Source organism: Coturnix japonica, chromosome 14 (genome assembly GCF_054131305.1).
Source record: "Coturnix japonica strain WE chromosome 14, WE-NBRP24, whole genome shotgun sequence".
NCBI lineage: Eukaryota > Metazoa > Chordata > Aves > Galliformes > Phasianidae > Coturnix > Coturnix japonica.
This window is the reverse complement of record NC_140676.1, coordinates 18,370,959-18,388,052: the sequence shown is the minus strand read 5'-3', so window position 1 is coordinate 18,388,052 and position 17,094 is coordinate 18,370,959. Positions and strand designations below refer to the sequence as shown.

The 17,094-nt window shown below is 47.0% G+C and overlaps 2 protein-coding genes and 2 non-coding genes across 7 annotated transcripts; 2 read left to right on the top strand and 2 right to left on the bottom strand.

Moving 5' to 3' along the window:
• The first annotated feature begins 1,988 nt into the window (after positions 1–1,988).
• LOC107318615 (olfactory receptor 10A7-like) lies at positions 1,989–3,723 on the top strand. The gene has a single exon (XM_032446939.2). It carries the CDS (start codon positions 2,476–2,478, stop codon positions 3,475–3,477), a length of 1,002 nt encoding a protein of 333 aa, XP_032302830.1. The 5' UTR covers positions 1,989–2,475; the 3' UTR covers positions 3,478–3,723.
• A 2,834-nt stretch (positions 3,724–6,557) lies between these two features.
• On the top strand, positions 6,558–6,631 carry TRNAI-AAU (transfer RNA isoleucine (anticodon AAU)). Its single transcript has one exon. It is a non-coding gene; the product is annotated as a tRNA-Ile (tRNA).
• Positions 6,632–6,807: 176 nt separating this feature from the next.
• On the bottom strand, positions 6,808–6,879 carry TRNAM-CAU (transfer RNA methionine (anticodon CAU)). The gene has a single exon. It is a non-coding gene; the product is annotated as a tRNA-Met (tRNA).
• A 1,698-nt stretch (positions 6,880–8,577) lies between these two features.
• LOC107318614 (mitotic-spindle organizing protein 2-like) lies at positions 8,578–15,898 on the bottom strand. 4 transcript variants are annotated; one of them, XR_014934488.1, is made up of 5 exons: positions 15,455–15,601; positions 15,244–15,380; positions 13,030–13,138; positions 12,750–12,940; positions 8,578–8,836 (listed from the first exon to the last, which is right to left on the bottom strand). XR_014934488.1 is itself a non-coding variant. In XM_015872668.3 (3 exons), the coding sequence occupies exons 1-3, from the start codon at positions 15,595–15,597 to the stop codon at positions 8,679–8,681; spliced, it is 438 nt and encodes a 145-aa protein (XP_015728154.1). In that variant the 5' UTR covers positions 15,598–15,601; the 3' UTR covers positions 8,578–8,678. The 4 variants fall into 4 exon arrangements, 2 of the variants coding, with proteins under 2 accessions (XP_015728154.1, XP_085372191.1); XR_014934489.1 differs by having other exon boundaries at positions 12,825–12,940; XM_015872668.3 differs by lacking the exons at positions 12,750–12,940; positions 13,030–13,138.
• Positions 15,899–17,094: the final 1,196 nt, after the last annotated feature.

The following is a 17,094-nucleotide window of genomic DNA, read 5'->3' as shown; positions in this document are numbered from 1 at the left end:
AAAAAAAAAAAAAAGACTCAAAAAAAAGACTCACACAACTTTCGCTAAGTTATGTGGTTCATAGTCTACTTCAGTACCAGGGGAGATGTTTTGTCTTCTGAGTATACTCAGTAATTAATCCAGAGAGGAGTTCAGATCTGAGAAAGCAATGTAAGACACCATTCAGAACAGCCAAAACTCTCCTTCTCTACAGGATCCATCACAAAACTATTCACAGATCTGATGTGTTGCCCGAAAGACTGAAGAAGGTATCTCAGAAGCTAAAATCATGAATGGAGGCATCATATCATAAGCTTCAGATGACTTCTCCAAAAAATTGAGGTATACCAGTATTTCCTAATCTTCCTGGTAGCAAAAACTCTCAGGAAAATTTTTACTAGTATAGATGACTCAAGAAAGAACAGTTTACATTTTAAAGAGCAGAATACCATGCATCTGAACACTACATACAAGTAACTTCAATGCATACAATAATGACCAAGCAATACTTATTATTTTATTTATATTACTAAATCTATTATTTTCTATATATTACTAACATATACATTGTATATTAGTAAGATTTTACTTTGAGATGGAAGCTAATCAAGTACATCTGACAATTAGCATATTTTAAATTACTTCTGAAGGATAAACAAAGTAACATCTGAGTGTTCTTGTTCCTATTCATAGATTGTAAAGGAAATTCAAATGGGAATCTCAGCTGCTGGTTAGTCATATGAATGTTTGCAGAAATAATACAAAAACATTTCTCAGACATTCAGATAGTGAGTGTGTTTGTGATGAGTGGCCACAGGGGAGAGTGACGAATGGCATTTAATGATTCTTGACACAATAGCCTTGTGGCCAAAATGAGAAGATAGAAGTCGGATGAGAAAACTAATAGGTGAGTGAAAATACTGCCTGGACCATCAAGCTTCCACAGGTAGATTCAATAGCCTAGTCTAGATACTATCTGGCTGTGAGAGGCATTTTTCATGGGTTGATCTGGAGTAATGCTGCTTCGCATCTCCATCAGTGACTGGGAAGATGTGATGGAGAACATCTTCAGGAGTTTCCAGATTACAACAATTGGAGGATAGGGGATAGTCCATATGCAGGAACTTTATGAAGCTAGAGCAAGACAAATGCCAAATTGTGGCTCTGGCACAAGAGGTGAATCAGACTGGCATTGGCAGTCTGGGGAATAGCTCTTCAGAAAGAAATGTGGAAGTCCCAGTGTATGGCAAGCTGAGCATGAGCCTACAGAGTGTCCCTGCAGAGGAGAACAGTAACCATTTCTGCAGCCGAAAGAGCTGCAGAATGAGGATGCCCTCATTTCCTTCTGCTTTTCATTTGCTAGGCCACCCATGGAGAAAGGTATTCCATTCTGGTGTCCCTCCATACGTAAAAGAACCATTAAATGGAAAGGAGTTCAGAATAGGGCCACTGAGATGATCAAAGGAAAAAACACTCAAGGTGGTAATATCCTGAAGGGGGTTGTGTTGTATAATTTGACCATGAAGACACAAGAGGAAGTCAGTCAGCACTGATAATCAAAGCTGATGTTGCAAATTGTCAGGTATAGACTTCCTCAGGTAATATTGCTTTCTGCAATTCAGAGAGCTGCACCTTTCTGTCCTAATGAACAGAGATAGGCATTCCCAGACAGTGATTCCAATGAAGATAATGAGACTTGATGAGAAATACAGTATAGGTTTCTGATTTACTTTCCAGCTGGTGCAAATGAGAAGATACTTCAAATTTCTATATTGAACATGGACATCTAAATTTTAGATAGCTAAATACAGGCTGGTAGGTTGCAGATGATCTAAAAGAGGAAAATTTCTTACAATAATGAATTCATTACAAAATGTCCAATGGAACTGAAAAAAAGAGCAATGCTAGATTTAAAATAAATAAGTAAGCAGGTCATTGTTTTGTATGTTAGTAATGACGAGAGCATACAAAACTTTGTACATTCAACAATTTTATTTGGCCTTGTTTATTTGAAATCTATGTATGTATATATATGTGCTTATGTATGAGAACAGGGAAAAAATAGTTTTTCAAAAAATGAAAATTTTGAAGCAGAGAATTTAGTTGGGTTGCAGGTCAGCATGAAATAAACTCTTATTTCACACACTGAAAATGAAAAACACTAATTGTTGACAAAATTACTTTTGAGAAAATACCAGTAGAACTGAAATATGAAGTAGATGTGGCAATATTTTAGCTTAATTTAGAAGGAAAGCAGGCAGACATTAAGGGAAATCCTAGCTCTTCTGCTCATTGTTTCTCTTGTTGCCTTGTTTTCATGACAAGTTGCTTTTCTAGTGTACCTCTCAAAATGTTATATCTCCATTTAGAATTGTTTCTCCCACTTAATAATGGAATTGATTTCAGAGAAGCTCACTGCTTTATATTCATCCTCATAAAGAGTTTTCTTCTTCATCTCTTTTTCATTGGCTGATACAGGCTGGGTTCCTCTTTGACATGGAAGCTGATGAAGAACCAGGGCTCAAAAACCAGACATACTTCACCTTGCAGGGGTTCTCCTGCCTCGCTCCTCTTCAGGTTCTTCTCTTTCAGGGAATCCTTCTCATGTTCCTAATCACAATAACAGGGAACTTTCTCATAATTTTAGTAGCAACTGCTGATCCTGCCTTACACACCCCAATGTACTATTTTCTCAAAAACCTGGCCCTGATTGAAATTTGCTTTACATTAAACATAGTGCCCAAGATGCTGATGGATTTGTTGTTGGAGAGAAAGATCATCTCTTTTTCTTCCTGTGCCCTGCAACTTTACTTTGTCATATTCTTTGTCACTTCTGAGTGCTTCCTCTTGAGTGCCATGGCGTATGACAGATACGTGGCTATATGCCATCCCCTGCACTACACCACCAGCATGAACAGGCGAGTGTGTTTTCATATGGTTGTAGCATGCTGGATTGCTGGTATTCCATTTTCCGCAGGACTCACTGGCTGGCTATTTAGCTATCCCTTTTGTGGCTCTAAAGAGATTGAGCACTTCTTTTGTGATATTGCTCCTGTTCTTGATTTGGTCTGTTCAGACACGCACTTATTTGAGCTTCTTGTATTTGATGCTACTGTTACAATTGTTTTGATCCCATTTATCCTGATAGCAGCCTCTTACATCCGGATAATCCACACCATCCTCCAAATGCCATCCTCCAAAGGAAGATGCAAAACTTTCTTCACCTGCTTTGCTCACCTGGTGGTGGTGACACTGTTCTACTGTACAACTGGCTTGATACATCTAAGGCCAAGGTCCAGATTCTTGGTAAAGAGGAAAGTGGTGGCTCTTTCTTATACAGTAGTAACTCCTATGCTGAACCCAATCATCTACAGCTTACGAAACAAAGAAGTAAAGCATGCTCTAAGGAAGATATTTGGAAGGAGACTGTTCAGCAAGATGCCTCTGCCCAGAGGGTTTCACTTATTTTCTAAAAGTTGCTCACAGTTTGAAGGTTGAAACAGGAGAATTAACGCTTTCCTGAAAGTCTGGACATTTCTCAAAGTTTGGAGATTTTACCTCTTCCTGGAAAATACTGAGAAATGTACATCATCTATGTACTGAATAAATAGGCTTCATGAAACTGTCCAGAATATTATAGAAACTACAGAAATGAGCCACAAAGTCAGTGTATTAATTACGATATGCTTAAACTTTTGTCCTTTCTCTACACACTGGTTTGCTCTCAAGCTAGTGCAAAATAAATCACTGTCATAAGAATGCTTGACTCCAATATACAGAAAGAAGATGCCAACAGATGGCTGGCATAGTAACGTGATGTGTTCCAGAGAAATCATTTCCTCCCACCACACTGTAAACAGGAACCAGATAAATTCAGATGACTAGGAGCTGGATGGAATTGAGTTCAAGATGATGACATCTGATTGTAGGTACCTATAGGTAAGTCAGCATGCAGTCAATTTGAGTATCAATATTTCAGGAGTGATTTGGTTGAACAGTTGAAAGAAGCTTGATTTGGTGGCTTGAAGACAGATCTAGCATTTCTATAAAATTCCTACTTCACCCTATTTTGGTTCCAACATAAAAAGATGTAAGTTTCCCATAAGCCCAAATGAGGTAAGAAGTCATAAAAACACAGAACGGCTGAAGTTGGAAGGGATCTCTGGAGGCTGTTTGGTTCAGCCCACCTACTCATGCTGGGCCATCTCTATGTGCTTGCCCACCATGTGCAGACGGCTTTTGAATCAAGGTGATGCCACAGGTTGTCAGAAGAGAGTATTGCTGTATCACAGAATTACAAACCAACACCAGGAAGAATTACTCAAGACCAGTTCACAGCTGCATCAGAGACAAAACGCAACTCTAGGCACATCTGTGTAGTAAGGGAATATGGAAATGAAGGAAAATGGTGTTTTGTAGTGTAGCAGTAGAGTGATAAATCACAAGGCATGACCGGGAAGATCTGTCTTAAAAAGAACTTCTTTACGAGGAGGGCTTCTCTGGGCTCTCAGACTGTGCAGTGGGAGGGACATGATGATCAGAGGGCTGGAGCACCTCTCCTATGAAGAAAGGTAGATAGAACAGGGCTTGTTTAGCTTGGGAAAGAGAGGCATCCAAGGAGACCTCATTGTGGCCTTCCAGTACTTGAAGGGAGTGTATAAGCAGGAGCGGGAATGGCTGTTTCTATAGCGTGATAGTGACAAGGGGGAATGTTTTTAAACTGAGACAGAGGAGGTTTAGGTTGGATCTTAGGAGGAAGTTTTTCACCCAGAGGGTGGTGATGCACTGGAACAGGTTGCCCAAGGAGGCTGTGGATGCACCATCCCTGGGAGGCATTAAAGGCCAGGCTGGATGTGGCTCTGAGCAGCCTGGGCTGGTGGCTGACTGCCAATGGCAGAGGGGTTGAAACTAGATGATCTTCAAGGTCCTTTTCAACCAGGCCATTCTATGATGCTATGACATGTCACAGACATGAGGATGTCTGCATATGACTTGCCTGTGTGACAAAATATTGGAAGAGCACCCTGGCAAAGTGATGGGTGGAAGATCCAGTAGACAGAGCTTTGCCGTGGCTTACATTCTGCACTTGATGCAAGAACTGTGTCTTCCCATGGACCTGTAGAGGGCCATTGTGGTAATACAAGAAGGATTTTACAGAGCAGCAGCTATGGAGCAAGATAAGGACTTCACAGAGCATCAGCTGCGGAGCAGGATAAACAGCATGAGAACCAAGGGCACCTCTAGGAAAAGAATGAATGGCTCGCAGCTTTGAATGGGGGCTTTAGGGTTGTTATTGCAATTGCTTTCCTCCAATTAGTGTGTGTGATTTTCTAACACCCTCGTCTGTCTGATATAAAAGTATGGCTTTTTGGGCAATAAGTTGACTCAGCTATATTTAACCATATTGGTGTGTGGCTGTTTGTCCCAGCGCACTGCCCTCTTGCCATCACATTCACCGACAGGCCATATTTCATAGGAGTTCTACAGCTCTCTCTGACATCAAGTGCTACCAGAGGGTTGAGAGATTGCTGTCTGTGGACACTTGATTTGGAAATAGTAATTCATACCTCTTTTGTGCATCTCTGCCTCTATTTTGTCTGGCTTCAACAATGTGAGAATTGAGGAGCAAGTACTAGGAAATGCTTGAGACTGGACAAACAAACAAAGTTAGGCAGATAAGAAATTGGCTGGATTCTTGCATCCAGAGAGCTGTGGTCAAAGGACTTACATCCAGGTGGAGAGTCCATACTGGGACTGGTAATATTTAACATCATTAATAATGAGGCAGACAGTGGGATCAAGTGGGACCTAGTGAGAGGTGATCCTGCCCATGTAGAGGGGCTGAAACTAGATTATCTTTAAAGACCCCTCAGAGACCAAACCATTATATGATTTTATGCATTTTTCTCTGTGCTGAACAGCCATTATTACCTTTGAGAGTCAAGAAGAAGAGATAGATTAACCAGAACATCTGTGTATCACAGATGTAACACCAGCCCCTAAGAGGTCCCCTCCACTTCCCTGCACCCATTCAAAATGAGATGTGGAAGCAAAGGGGAAGAAAGACAGGCAGTCACTGCAAGAAACCCAGCATAAGGCCAAAACCAAGCCCCCACATTTTTAAGGAACTTGTGTAAAAATGCACCTGTCTCCATTCTTTAACATTCTGCACAATTATCTATTTTCCTGAGCTCCTACACAAAGACAAATCTCAATAGCAGAATGGCAGCTAACACCAGACGGCCAAAAACCTGAGAACAACTGAGATGGGTGTTTATGGAGTTCAGCTTTTGGCAATATGGCAGATAACTTTTGTTCTAGTCCCCAGGAGAAGTTCAAAACCCTCACACACAGCAAATGGGACAGTCATTTGACATACAGCATAGGAGTACTTTGCTGCAGCTGGGCAGGGCAGTGAGGCCATGGGTGAGAGGGTGGGCAGGGAGCAGCTCCATTAGAACAGCAGAGTCGTGCAAGGGAAGCACGCAGGACTCACAACCCAGACGTGTGAGACGCCCTCTGCTGGTGCGCAGCTCTTGTTTCTATAAGGAAGGCTGTAAAGAGTCGCGTATGTAAGGGGCCGGTTAGCTCAGTTGGTTAGAGCGTGGTGCTAATAACGCCAAGGTCGCGGGTTCGATCCCCGTACGGGCCAGTGAAGAATTTCTTTTGCTGATTTTTTTTTCTCCTCCCCCCCGTTTTTTCGCCGTTGTTCAGCCGGCGGGCGGCCTCAGATTCGCACCGCCCTACACCGGTACCTCGCCATGCAGGGTGTGCGGGGAAGTTGTTCTTTAAACTAAAACCGCGGGAAAAAAAAAAAAAAACTATTTCTAGCAGAGGATGGTTTCGATCCATCGACCTCTGGGTTATGGGCCCAGCACGCTTCCGCTGCGCCACTCTGCTACTGACAGCCTACTTCCCCCCTTATACCTAGAGATTACTGTTTCCTGCCTGCACTTCATATCGCTGCCCTGTCAGCTGCCTTCTAGGCCACCCTGCTCCACCTGCTGCTTCATCACAAGCACACACACACACACGTGCACATACAGCAGGTCTCACAACTGGCCCCAAAACTCCCTTGTCCCCAGATCAAGCCCTTCTGGTCCTCCCAACACCCAGACTGGAACTGGGTATGAGTACTGACTGACATAGGCTACATGCAATACCCAGCCCACAAGCCCCTGTCCCACTCAATGGCTGACCAAGCTTGATGTTCACTACCAAGCACACATGGACACCATCCCTCAGCAGTGATCCTCCTCAGCCCAAGAGGTGAAGCACCACTTTCATTGACCGTCATGATGGGTGCCCATGGGATAGGCATGAATGCAGCCAGGTAGGCAGTTTTCTGGCACTGAGATGATTCCCGGTGTCCACTTGCTTACCCTTGTTCCACCACTCCTCTTCAGTCTGAAGATGAGCCATTAATCATGTCACCAAATGTTGTACCATGCAGGGAAGCCCATCTGCAACCCACTTCCAAGGGGATCCTTGCCTTCCCACAAAAACACAGTTCCAAGGAATGCTCCCCTGTGGGGCGAGCGGAGGGGTCTGCAAAGCCTATACCACAGACATCTATTAACATGCCTCCTTGCAGCCTCAGGACTGTGACTCCCAAAAACACCCCTTATTTCTGCAACAAGGACAGCCCCAGTCCTTCCACTTCCCCCATTGAAACAGTCAAGAAAGACCAGCATTAGCTCTTGTCACTACCACCCCCAGCCTTCCTTGCTCCTCTCCATGCTAGTCCTTGCCAACCATAACACTTTTCATCCCTCATGTTGTCCTGGCCCTCCTAGAACCAGCTTCAGGAATAAACATACTGAGTAAACAGTATGTAACAGTAATACTTCAGACTGATCCTTTCCTACCAGTCTCCTCTGTTCCTCCCTCTCCACCTCTCCCTGCACACCTCCACGGCGTTGCAGAGCTCTGCAGTTTCTTTACCCTCACAGCCTGTTCCCCCTTGTTTTACAGCCAACACTGAACTCTAATAAATCCACTTAGCTGGACCTTACACTAAGTGATAAAGCTTTTCTTTTAACTGGCATAACCCTTCTTTAACCTCGCTCATCATGGAAATGAGTTCTTAACAATGAGTAATCACATTAGCATCATTAGGACTACTGTATCACACACTGTGTGAGGGGCCAAAGTGGTTTTCAGGGTAAGATGCTAAAACCCACCTGAACATACACATGGAGTGACAAGGCCATCATCGGCAAAAGAACAAGGAAATAGCCCCATTGGACAGTCAGGTTTCCAGTGCAAGCTCCCATCACTGCAAGGCTCTTTCTTTAACAATAAATGACCTACTGTGACACTACCCCACTCTTCATGCAGCCCAGCAGATTTTTCAGCTCATAAAACTAGAAGGAATATATTAAACTGAGTCATAGGGAAGGAGGCAGTGAGAAGCACCGGGATGTAAATGAGTTATGACCACTCCAGAGCAACTTCAGCACTATTTCAGGTATTTCTAGGCGTCCCGCATCTTTCTTCATACCAGAAACCTTCACAGAGCACCAAGCAATCTGCATTGTCAACAGAATTTTGGGAAATAAGAATAAATAAGAAAAGAAACCAGCCATAATCCGTGAGTTACAAATAACGTTTGCCAGTTTAATAGATACAACATAAACAATTACATTGGCACAGCTTATATACACCTTCAAACATCAAAATTAATTGTTTCCAAGGTCTTAGCTACTGTTGCCTCCGCTGCTCTTTCCAGAAGCTCCCGCTTTCTGCAGCCGACTTGCACTTGGCTGTCGAGGCATCCTCTGGGCAGGTCCCTCCTGGCCACTCCTTTCCACCAGAACCTGGGTCCCGCTGACAGCAGAACTGCTTTTATTTCTCCCTGAATGAATAAAAGCATACACTAGCATCAGCCCCGTGTGTCACCCATACAGCACCTAAGCTGCAAGCGTTCTTTAAGAAGTCATGCAAAAGGACAATTAGATTAGATGTATTAGATGTCACAGCATCCAACATGGAAAGCGAAATTGTGAAATCAGGGCCACAACAACAAAATGAGTTGCAGTAGGAGCATTAGAAATTCGTTTTAATCTACAAAGTAATGAGCCACTTTGTTCTTTAAATACTTGCTTTCATTTGGCACAGGAAGACCAGCACTGCAAACAGCAAATCAGGAACAGGAAGAGCATCAAACACCTCAAGTCTGGGATAAGTGAAATGATGTGCCACTGCCCGCTTCTTTCTGAAGCCTGTAGACACTAAATTCTGGGGATTAAGAAACCTTTCTGCTCACATCACTTGTGACTTGATGCACAAGTTCAGGTTTCCTATCGCTGCAATTTCCAGGAGCCCAGATGCCTCTATGAGCTACTCTCAACTTTTCTTACTGCGTTAGGAAGAGCTGCCCTTCCATATGCACAAATGACCATCTCTGTCTGCAGTGTAATGTGACAGAACAGAGAAGCCAATGGCTAGAAAGGTCAGAGTTGAACAAAGCAAGGGCCACACAGCCCACCCTGCCAGATTTAGCAAGAGGGAAAAGACTGCAGACCAAAGGCGTGCTGCAAACCAAAGGCATGCTGCAAACCAAAGGCGTGCTGCAAACCAAAGGCGTGCTGCAAACCAAAGGCGTGCTGCAAACCAACCTCCAGAATGCCACTAGCTTCTGCACACACAAGAGTCTCCATGTCTATCTGGATCATCCTGGAACATCTGTGCTACCAAAGGGCACGGACTGCAGGTACATCTCCTTTACTTACCCAACTGTCCCATCTCCTTGGAGTAGTTGAGAGCAGCACTCACATCAGTACCACAAACTAACACCTCACAGTGCAGGAAACAAAACCTGAGACCTTCCAAGAAAAGAGTATGTGGCCCCATCTTACCCGTAAAATTTAATGGATTAGAGTAGCAAAAGAAATACATTCACTTATCCCAGCCAAATCAGGTGTTCTATAATGTCTCTTATTGTAAATCCCACTAGTGATCTACCAGCAGTTATCAGCCCAAGCCAGCCAACCAGACTTGCACTTTTGATTTGTACAGCTCAAGCTTGTAAGCATGTCAGCAGTTTGAGTAATGTGAGTAGTGTCAATGGAAATAAACAAATTGCACAAAGGCAATACATGATCTCACGGTGTTTAAGAGAAAAACTGGCACAAAGGATTGGAGTTCACTGTGATGCTTTTAGCAGTCCAGTACATCTCTATGTAAATGAGGGTTCTCCCCTTCCTTGTATGCATATATCCAGAAAGAGTGCATGTCCCCAGCCTGAAACGTGGTCTCTAACCACATCTGTGTACAAACTATTGTACCATAGTGCCACCAGAAGCCAGGCCCTTGATCTTCTGACCTAGCTGAAAAAACTTGGGGTGAAAGAATCTCTTCGTAAAAGAAAGCTATTCTCAGACAAAACACATGCTGCCTTCCATTCTCTCAGCCTTGAAATCACAATAAAACAAATCAGTAACTTCAACAGCATAAGAACCAACTGTATTTTTGGAAGCACCATCTCTAGAACTGTGCACCAAACCAGAGCAGCCCGTAAAGTACGCAATGACAGACATGGTTGGTGAACCTGCCAGTTAAAACACTATAGGTGATACCAGAAGTTTACTACCAAAAACTCTGCGCCTCAAGTACAACAGAGTAGCAAAAGGATTCCACTGATAGTTCGCTCGCTGACACCAGATGCCCTTATCCTGCATGTGTCTCACCATCCTGCAACAACTGTAAGCCAAATAATGAATGCAAGCCATGTCAAATGAGAGACAAGTCAAACACATCTGCCCAAATACGATCCCCCAAAAAAGCAGCTGAATTTGCACCTTCTCAAGAACCTGACACAGTACAAGAAGATGTGTGTGCCCCATTTAGTTCAGTGCTAACTCTCTCCCATTCAAAAAGGCCAGAACAAAGTGTGCTTGGGCTTTAAACTCCCTCAGATTCTGCTCCTGTTCTTGTCTCACAGTAGGGCTTACATGGGGCCTAGCAAGCAAGCTGGCCTTCCTCAAAAATTAAGTGCGGATGTAAAAACAGCCTGTAAGAGTGGAAATCCCACTTTCTTGCAATCACGACGTGGTTACCAGGACTCAACTTTTGCCCACCCACTGGAGGTGAGAATAGTGATGAGACTTATACAGCTCGACCTCATTCTTCAAAGCAATTTTAGTAAGTAGCTATGGCTCTTCATTCTCGATCTGCTGGGTTTTCAGGTCTCCAAAGTTGCTGAAATATTCCTAACAGCACATACTCATGTGTCATGCAGGGCTTTTTGAGAGCCAAGACAGCATCCCTGTTAAAGCAGCCTCCCTGTAAAGACACAGTCAGGAAGCCTGGAAAGATTGGCAGAGTGTGTTTCAAATAATCCATTGGAACAGTCTTGAAACCAAGGAAGAGGAAAAATAGTTATCAAATACACCTGCGAAAACAGCTATCTAAGACAGCGTGCATTAAGCTACACGGAGCAGTGGGTCATTACTTAAACACATGTGTTCTCTTGCACACACACACCTGAGGAGAAGTTGGAGAGGTAACACAAAGTTGACCTACATAGGCCACAAAAGACCTGAAGGAAGCTTACAACTTCAAGCTAGGTATTCAACTGGATTATTAGACAGCACTACAATTGCAAGCTTAAATTAACATACCAAGTGTCAGCTCCTATTCAATAACCTTCAAGGAATAGGATTTTAGAGCATTTCTTACTGAACAGCAGCCTGTTCAAAACCATTAGCTTCTGCTTCTCTCACAGGGGGTCCTTACAACAACAGCGGTCATCCTAAAATGCCGAGCACAGCTTGAAAAAAACCCAGAAGCCGTGGGACAAAAAAGCAACTTCATGTTAATAGCTCATCTGGCACTAAAAATGAATTGGGCAAAGCCCTGGAAAGCCACTTTATGAAATACACTTGGGCTGGAGAGAGGGGAAATGTGGAAAACCAGATGAAAAGACTGTGAGGGTCATCAAAAAATATTCATTAATCCAGGGGGAAGAAAGAGAAGAGTATTGAAAAATGCCTGTCAATAGAGGTAGAAAATCACAGAGAAACCACCAGTGGCTTGAGGGTAAAGAGGCACAATGTGAAAAGCAGCCATGGAAACAATATGTAAGGAAAATTACATTTAAATAAATAGTGAATTATACACATGCCTCGTCTAGACTAAAACCAGTGCCACTGTCCTTACAGGTGTTTACACGTCTCCCCTGCATGAACAGGGAGAAATTGCCCAAATCACATCCTTCCCCTTTAAAACAAGCACCAAGTCAGTTACAGTGACAAAGCTTAACACATCAGACAGATGCTCCAGTACTCAGTTATTTTGAGACAGCTATGAATTGTCACCAATGAACAATTCCAAGCAGAACACCACAGTTTAAAGTGGTTATATTCTATGGGAAAACACAATACAAAGTCATTTGTACTAGATTCCCTACTGCTTAAGAGATTTAGCTGCAAGAAAGCTGAAATAACTACTACAAGGATGACAGGAAGGAAGCAATGCCCCTCCTCACCCTTATCCCAGTCACACTGATCAGCAAAACAATCTTCTCCTGCTTTGAAAAACCTCCCTGCATCATGATGAGCTGAGAAGCCTTCGCCAGTACCTCGCTGCTACTGATAAAACTCAGAGGGAACAGCCTCAGTGCATGTTTACAGGACCTCAGTTACTGCAGTCGCATGTCTGTCTTCTGACCAAGGAGGAAGCACAGCAGAAAGGGCAGACAGGCAGCACCAAAGAACACCGTGCAAAGCAGCTTGGCAAGCTTATAGAGGACAATCATTGCACTCTACATCAGCGCAAGGAGCTCTGGCTTGGTCAGCAGACAAGCCTCAGCTAAGCAGTGGGCATCTCCCATTTCCCAATGCCTTGTCCTGTGCAGAAGCCACACCATCCTCTTCTTAAACAGAAGGAGCATCTTCCAACAGGAGCTGGCAGGGCATGCAGCAGATACAGCTTTGGTTCCATTTCCCCGCAGCAGTTCCTAAAGGGAAAGGAGGCAAGGCAAACCAAATGCTCCTGCAGAACTGACCCAGCAAATTGGATAACCCCAGTCACCCTGTTAGCACTTACCCCAAACTCTTGAACTGGGCCACTGATGATGGACTGTGCCCAGAACCAGAAAGCTCATGGAACGAGGAAGCCTGATTCCTCCTCCTCTTCAGTCTGAGCTAACTAGTTGCTTCCCCAGTTTAAGGAGAGAAAATTAGTAAAGGTCAAAGGTGCAGTAAAAGACACACAAGGTTGGCACTGTCGGCCTGGTTCTGCATTACACCATCACAAACTAAGACCCCATCTCTGGAAGTCTGTTTTCACGACCTTCAACCAGAAATATTAAACATCTTCCTCTGATACTACAGGCACATTGCTCCAAGTATGGACATCACCTGTGGTGTCTGACACAAGTCATACAGAAATGCAACTGCGTTTGAGGTCAGGGTGATCACTCAGCTAAGGCAGCCCCTCTGTGGCTGAGTGACAGCAAGGACAGACATCTCCCACCTGAGAAGCTGCATAAATACATCCTCAAAAGGAGGTCCTGAAGGAAGAGGGGAAGGGGAGGTAAAAGGAAAAGAAGAAAGAACCACGTCCACTTTTCTCAATGTTAAGGGGATTTTCTAGTCACAGAAATAAGGGTGCTCGCAACAAAACGCTGCCATGACAAGTTCTGCCCAAAGAATTTTCTGAGGGCTGGTCTGTCAGTGGTGATTTTAGTCACAAAGAAATTAGCTGCTGTTCATCATTATTAAGTCTGGCTGACGGCAACCTTGCTTGGGCTGATAGAAACCAGAAAGAGTTCTCATTCAAAGTCAGCTCCTGCTCTGAGTCCTGATGCAGCAAAGCCTCCGAGAACATTAAAAAACAAAAACCAACCAACCAACAAAAAAACCCTAAAATCCAGATGCAGCTGGTAAAACCAAGCCTGCCAGCAAAGCAGCACAAGCGCTGCCTACCAGCAGACAGGAGAGCAAAGCATCCCCCTGCCAGCAGCACTGAGCCCAGCGTTCACTGCAGATACACCACAAAACACTGGAACAGTGGCTTGATGGGCACAATCCTCCTGTCTTAGTAGCTGTGTGTGATCCAGTGACGCAGCACATCAACTGGCCCTGCAGCTATGTTCCAGCCTCACGAAATAATGCAGAAATATGAAATAAAGCAGCAATGAGACACACAAAAGACCAATTTAATACTGTATTTCCCTCAAGTAACAGAGCTAGTGCCTGAGCTTCCCCTGCACTTCACCAGCTCAGTACAACATACTCAAGGACACTGATGTGTTGGTTTTAAGGAACAACACAAGCCTGGAAGGCAGGTAGCACAGGGACACAGAGAGCAGGCAGCACCTGAGCAGAAGATGCTCCTGCATGGATGGAGAAGGAACTGACTGAAGGCCCCAAGACTGACACTAACCCCTGGAAGTTTGCTATTTCTTTAATACATTTCAGCACCTCAGGCTGACAGGAGGCAAGTGATAAGGGCAGACCAAGTTTGTCCTCGCAGCAGTGGCCCGGCACTAGAAGAACATCCAATTGCTGTACCTCCCTCACTTGGCTCAAGAAGTCGTCCTCTTTTTCCCCTGTGTATATTAAAGTCACCCCTCAGCCACACACAGGAGGCTGCTCAGTGTCCTCTCACCGGGCAACCTGCACCCGAGAGCATCTTCTCCAGCAGGAAGGAGGCGCCCATCTGCAGGGCACGGGTCACACCTGGCAGTTCTCAGAAACACCGAGAGCGAGGGAGGACAGAACGCAAGGGCAGCATCCAGCTCGGCCTCCTCCGTCCGCACAGCCGAGCGATCCAGCCCGGCCCCACAGCGGAGGCTGCAGCGCGGAGCAGCGAAGCGCACCGTGCAACCCGCCAGCGCACGCACCGCTCCCCGGCCTCTACCCGCCGGTTGGGCCCGCGCCCCTCCGCGCTGCGGCCTTCAGCACGAGAGAAGCGAGGGCTCCGCCACTGCGGATCCGGGCACGGCCCGAGGAGCCGCGTTGGGGCCGGGCCCGGCGCCTCACACGGAGCGGGCGCCCCGCGCCCCCCTCGGGGCCGCCCCCCGGGCCGGCAGCCGCAGCCCCCGCCGCGCGGCCCTGAGCCCCCGGCCCTGCGGAGCGGCCGCCGGAGCGCCGACGGGCGGCCCCGGGGCGGCGCGGGCGACGGGCGGCGCCGAGAGGCAGCGGGGCGGCTGGTGGGCGAAGCGCGGGGGCCGCAGGGCGGAGAAGAAGGCGGGCGGGTCCTCGGGGGACGCCGGGGGAGACGCGCAGAGGGTCGGGCCCGCCGCTCGGCCCCTACCTCGGCTGTCGGGGAGCGGTGCGGCGGGGGCAGCGCTCTCGGAGGCCGCCGGCAGCCGCTGCCCCGCGCACATGGACTTCAGCACCTGGAAAACGGCGAGCGGCGCCACGTTCATGCGCAGCAGGTCCAGCAGCACCCTGCGGGCGGGCCGGGATCAGCGCGGGGCCGGGAGCCTCCTTCGCGCCCCGCCCCGCCCCGCACGGCCGCTCACTTGAACACCTCCGGGTCCAGCCCGCTGCCCGCAGCCTGCGCCAGCTCGAACAGCTCCGCCTCCTCCGCGCTCAGCACCTTCCGCCGCGGCCTGGTCGTCGCCGCCGCCGTCACAGCCGCCTTCCCGATCGCCGCGCCCGACATGGCCGCCCCGCGCTGCCGCCACAGCCGCCAACCGGATCCCGAATCCCCGCCCCTCACAGCAAGGCGCCCCCTTCAGCGCCCGGCTCCACCCCGGCCCATCGCTCCCGCAGCCGGCAGGCGGCAGCCGAGTCTCGCCCGGCTCGTCAGGGCGGCTTTTGGTCCGTTTCCTTCGTTCCCCGCTCATGGAGAACTGGAAGGTTTCTGTCTGTGCCTTTAATAAAACCACAGAATCACAGGATTGTTTGAGTCGGAAAGGACCTGTAAACATTATCTGGTCCAGCTCCATGCAATGCACAGGGAATCTCACAGCACATCGGGTGCTCGGAGCCCCCCGGCCTGGCGCTGGGTGTCTGCAGGGATGGGGCTCCAGCGCCTCTCTGGGCACCCTGTGCCAGTGTCTCGCTGCCCTTAGTGTAAAAAACTTCTTATATCCAACCTAAATCTGCCCTGTCCTGGTTGGAAACCATTTCCCCTCATTCTGTCACAGCAGACCCTGATGAAGAGTCTGTCTCTTCCTTTCTTACAACCCTTTTAGATACTTTAGTGACAGGCCACTCTTAGTTCTCCTCGGAGCCTTCTCCCCTCCAGGCTGCACAGCCCCAACTCTCAACCTGTCCTTGTATGGAGGTTTTCCATCCCTTAGAGCTTTTTTGTGGCCCTCCTCTGGGTGTGCTCCAGCAGTTCCATGTTATTCCTGTGCTGAGGACTCCCCATCTGGATGCAGAACTCCAGGTGAGGTCTCAGAGTGCAGAGCAGAGGGGCAGATTCACACATCCCCCCACCCCCCCAACTCTGATGGCCACATTTCATTTGATGCAGTCCAGGATATAGACAGACACCCATAAGGTCTGTGAGGGCACAGTGCTGCCTCATGTCCAGCAGCCTTTTGGGCAGGGCTGCTCTCAATCCTTTCATCCCCCAGTCTGTATTGGCAGTGGGGGTTGCCTTGACTCAGGTGCAGACCTTGCACTTGGCTTTGTTGAACCTCATGAGGTTCTCCTGGGCCCACTGCTCAGCCTTTCTGGGTCCCTCTGGATGGCATCCCATCCCTTGGGCTTGTAACCACGCCACACATCTTGGTGTTATCCACAAACTGATGAGGGCGCACTCGATCCTGCTGTCAGTGTCATTGAGGAAGATACTAAGCAGCATTGGTGCCAGGACTGACTTCTGAGGCAGGGCAGTGGATGTCAGCGTGTGTCAGGAGCCATGCAGCCATATGTGCAAGCTGCCCCAGGGAGCTAAAAATGGATAAACAGCTGTTGACTGTCTTCTTGTGCTAGCACCTTAAACGTGTCTCAGCTCCCAAGCCAGCAGAGAGCATCTGGCTTCACACAATGAAGCAAATTGGAAATTTGGGTCTTGAGTTGCAAGGAGACGTCAAGCTGAGATTGAAATTCCTCTATCTAAATGGAAATCAGCATCGTTTCTGCCATCAGGGAGGGATCACCTGCTCCACTCTCCGTGTGGTAGAGACTGCTGGCATAGCAGCTGCAC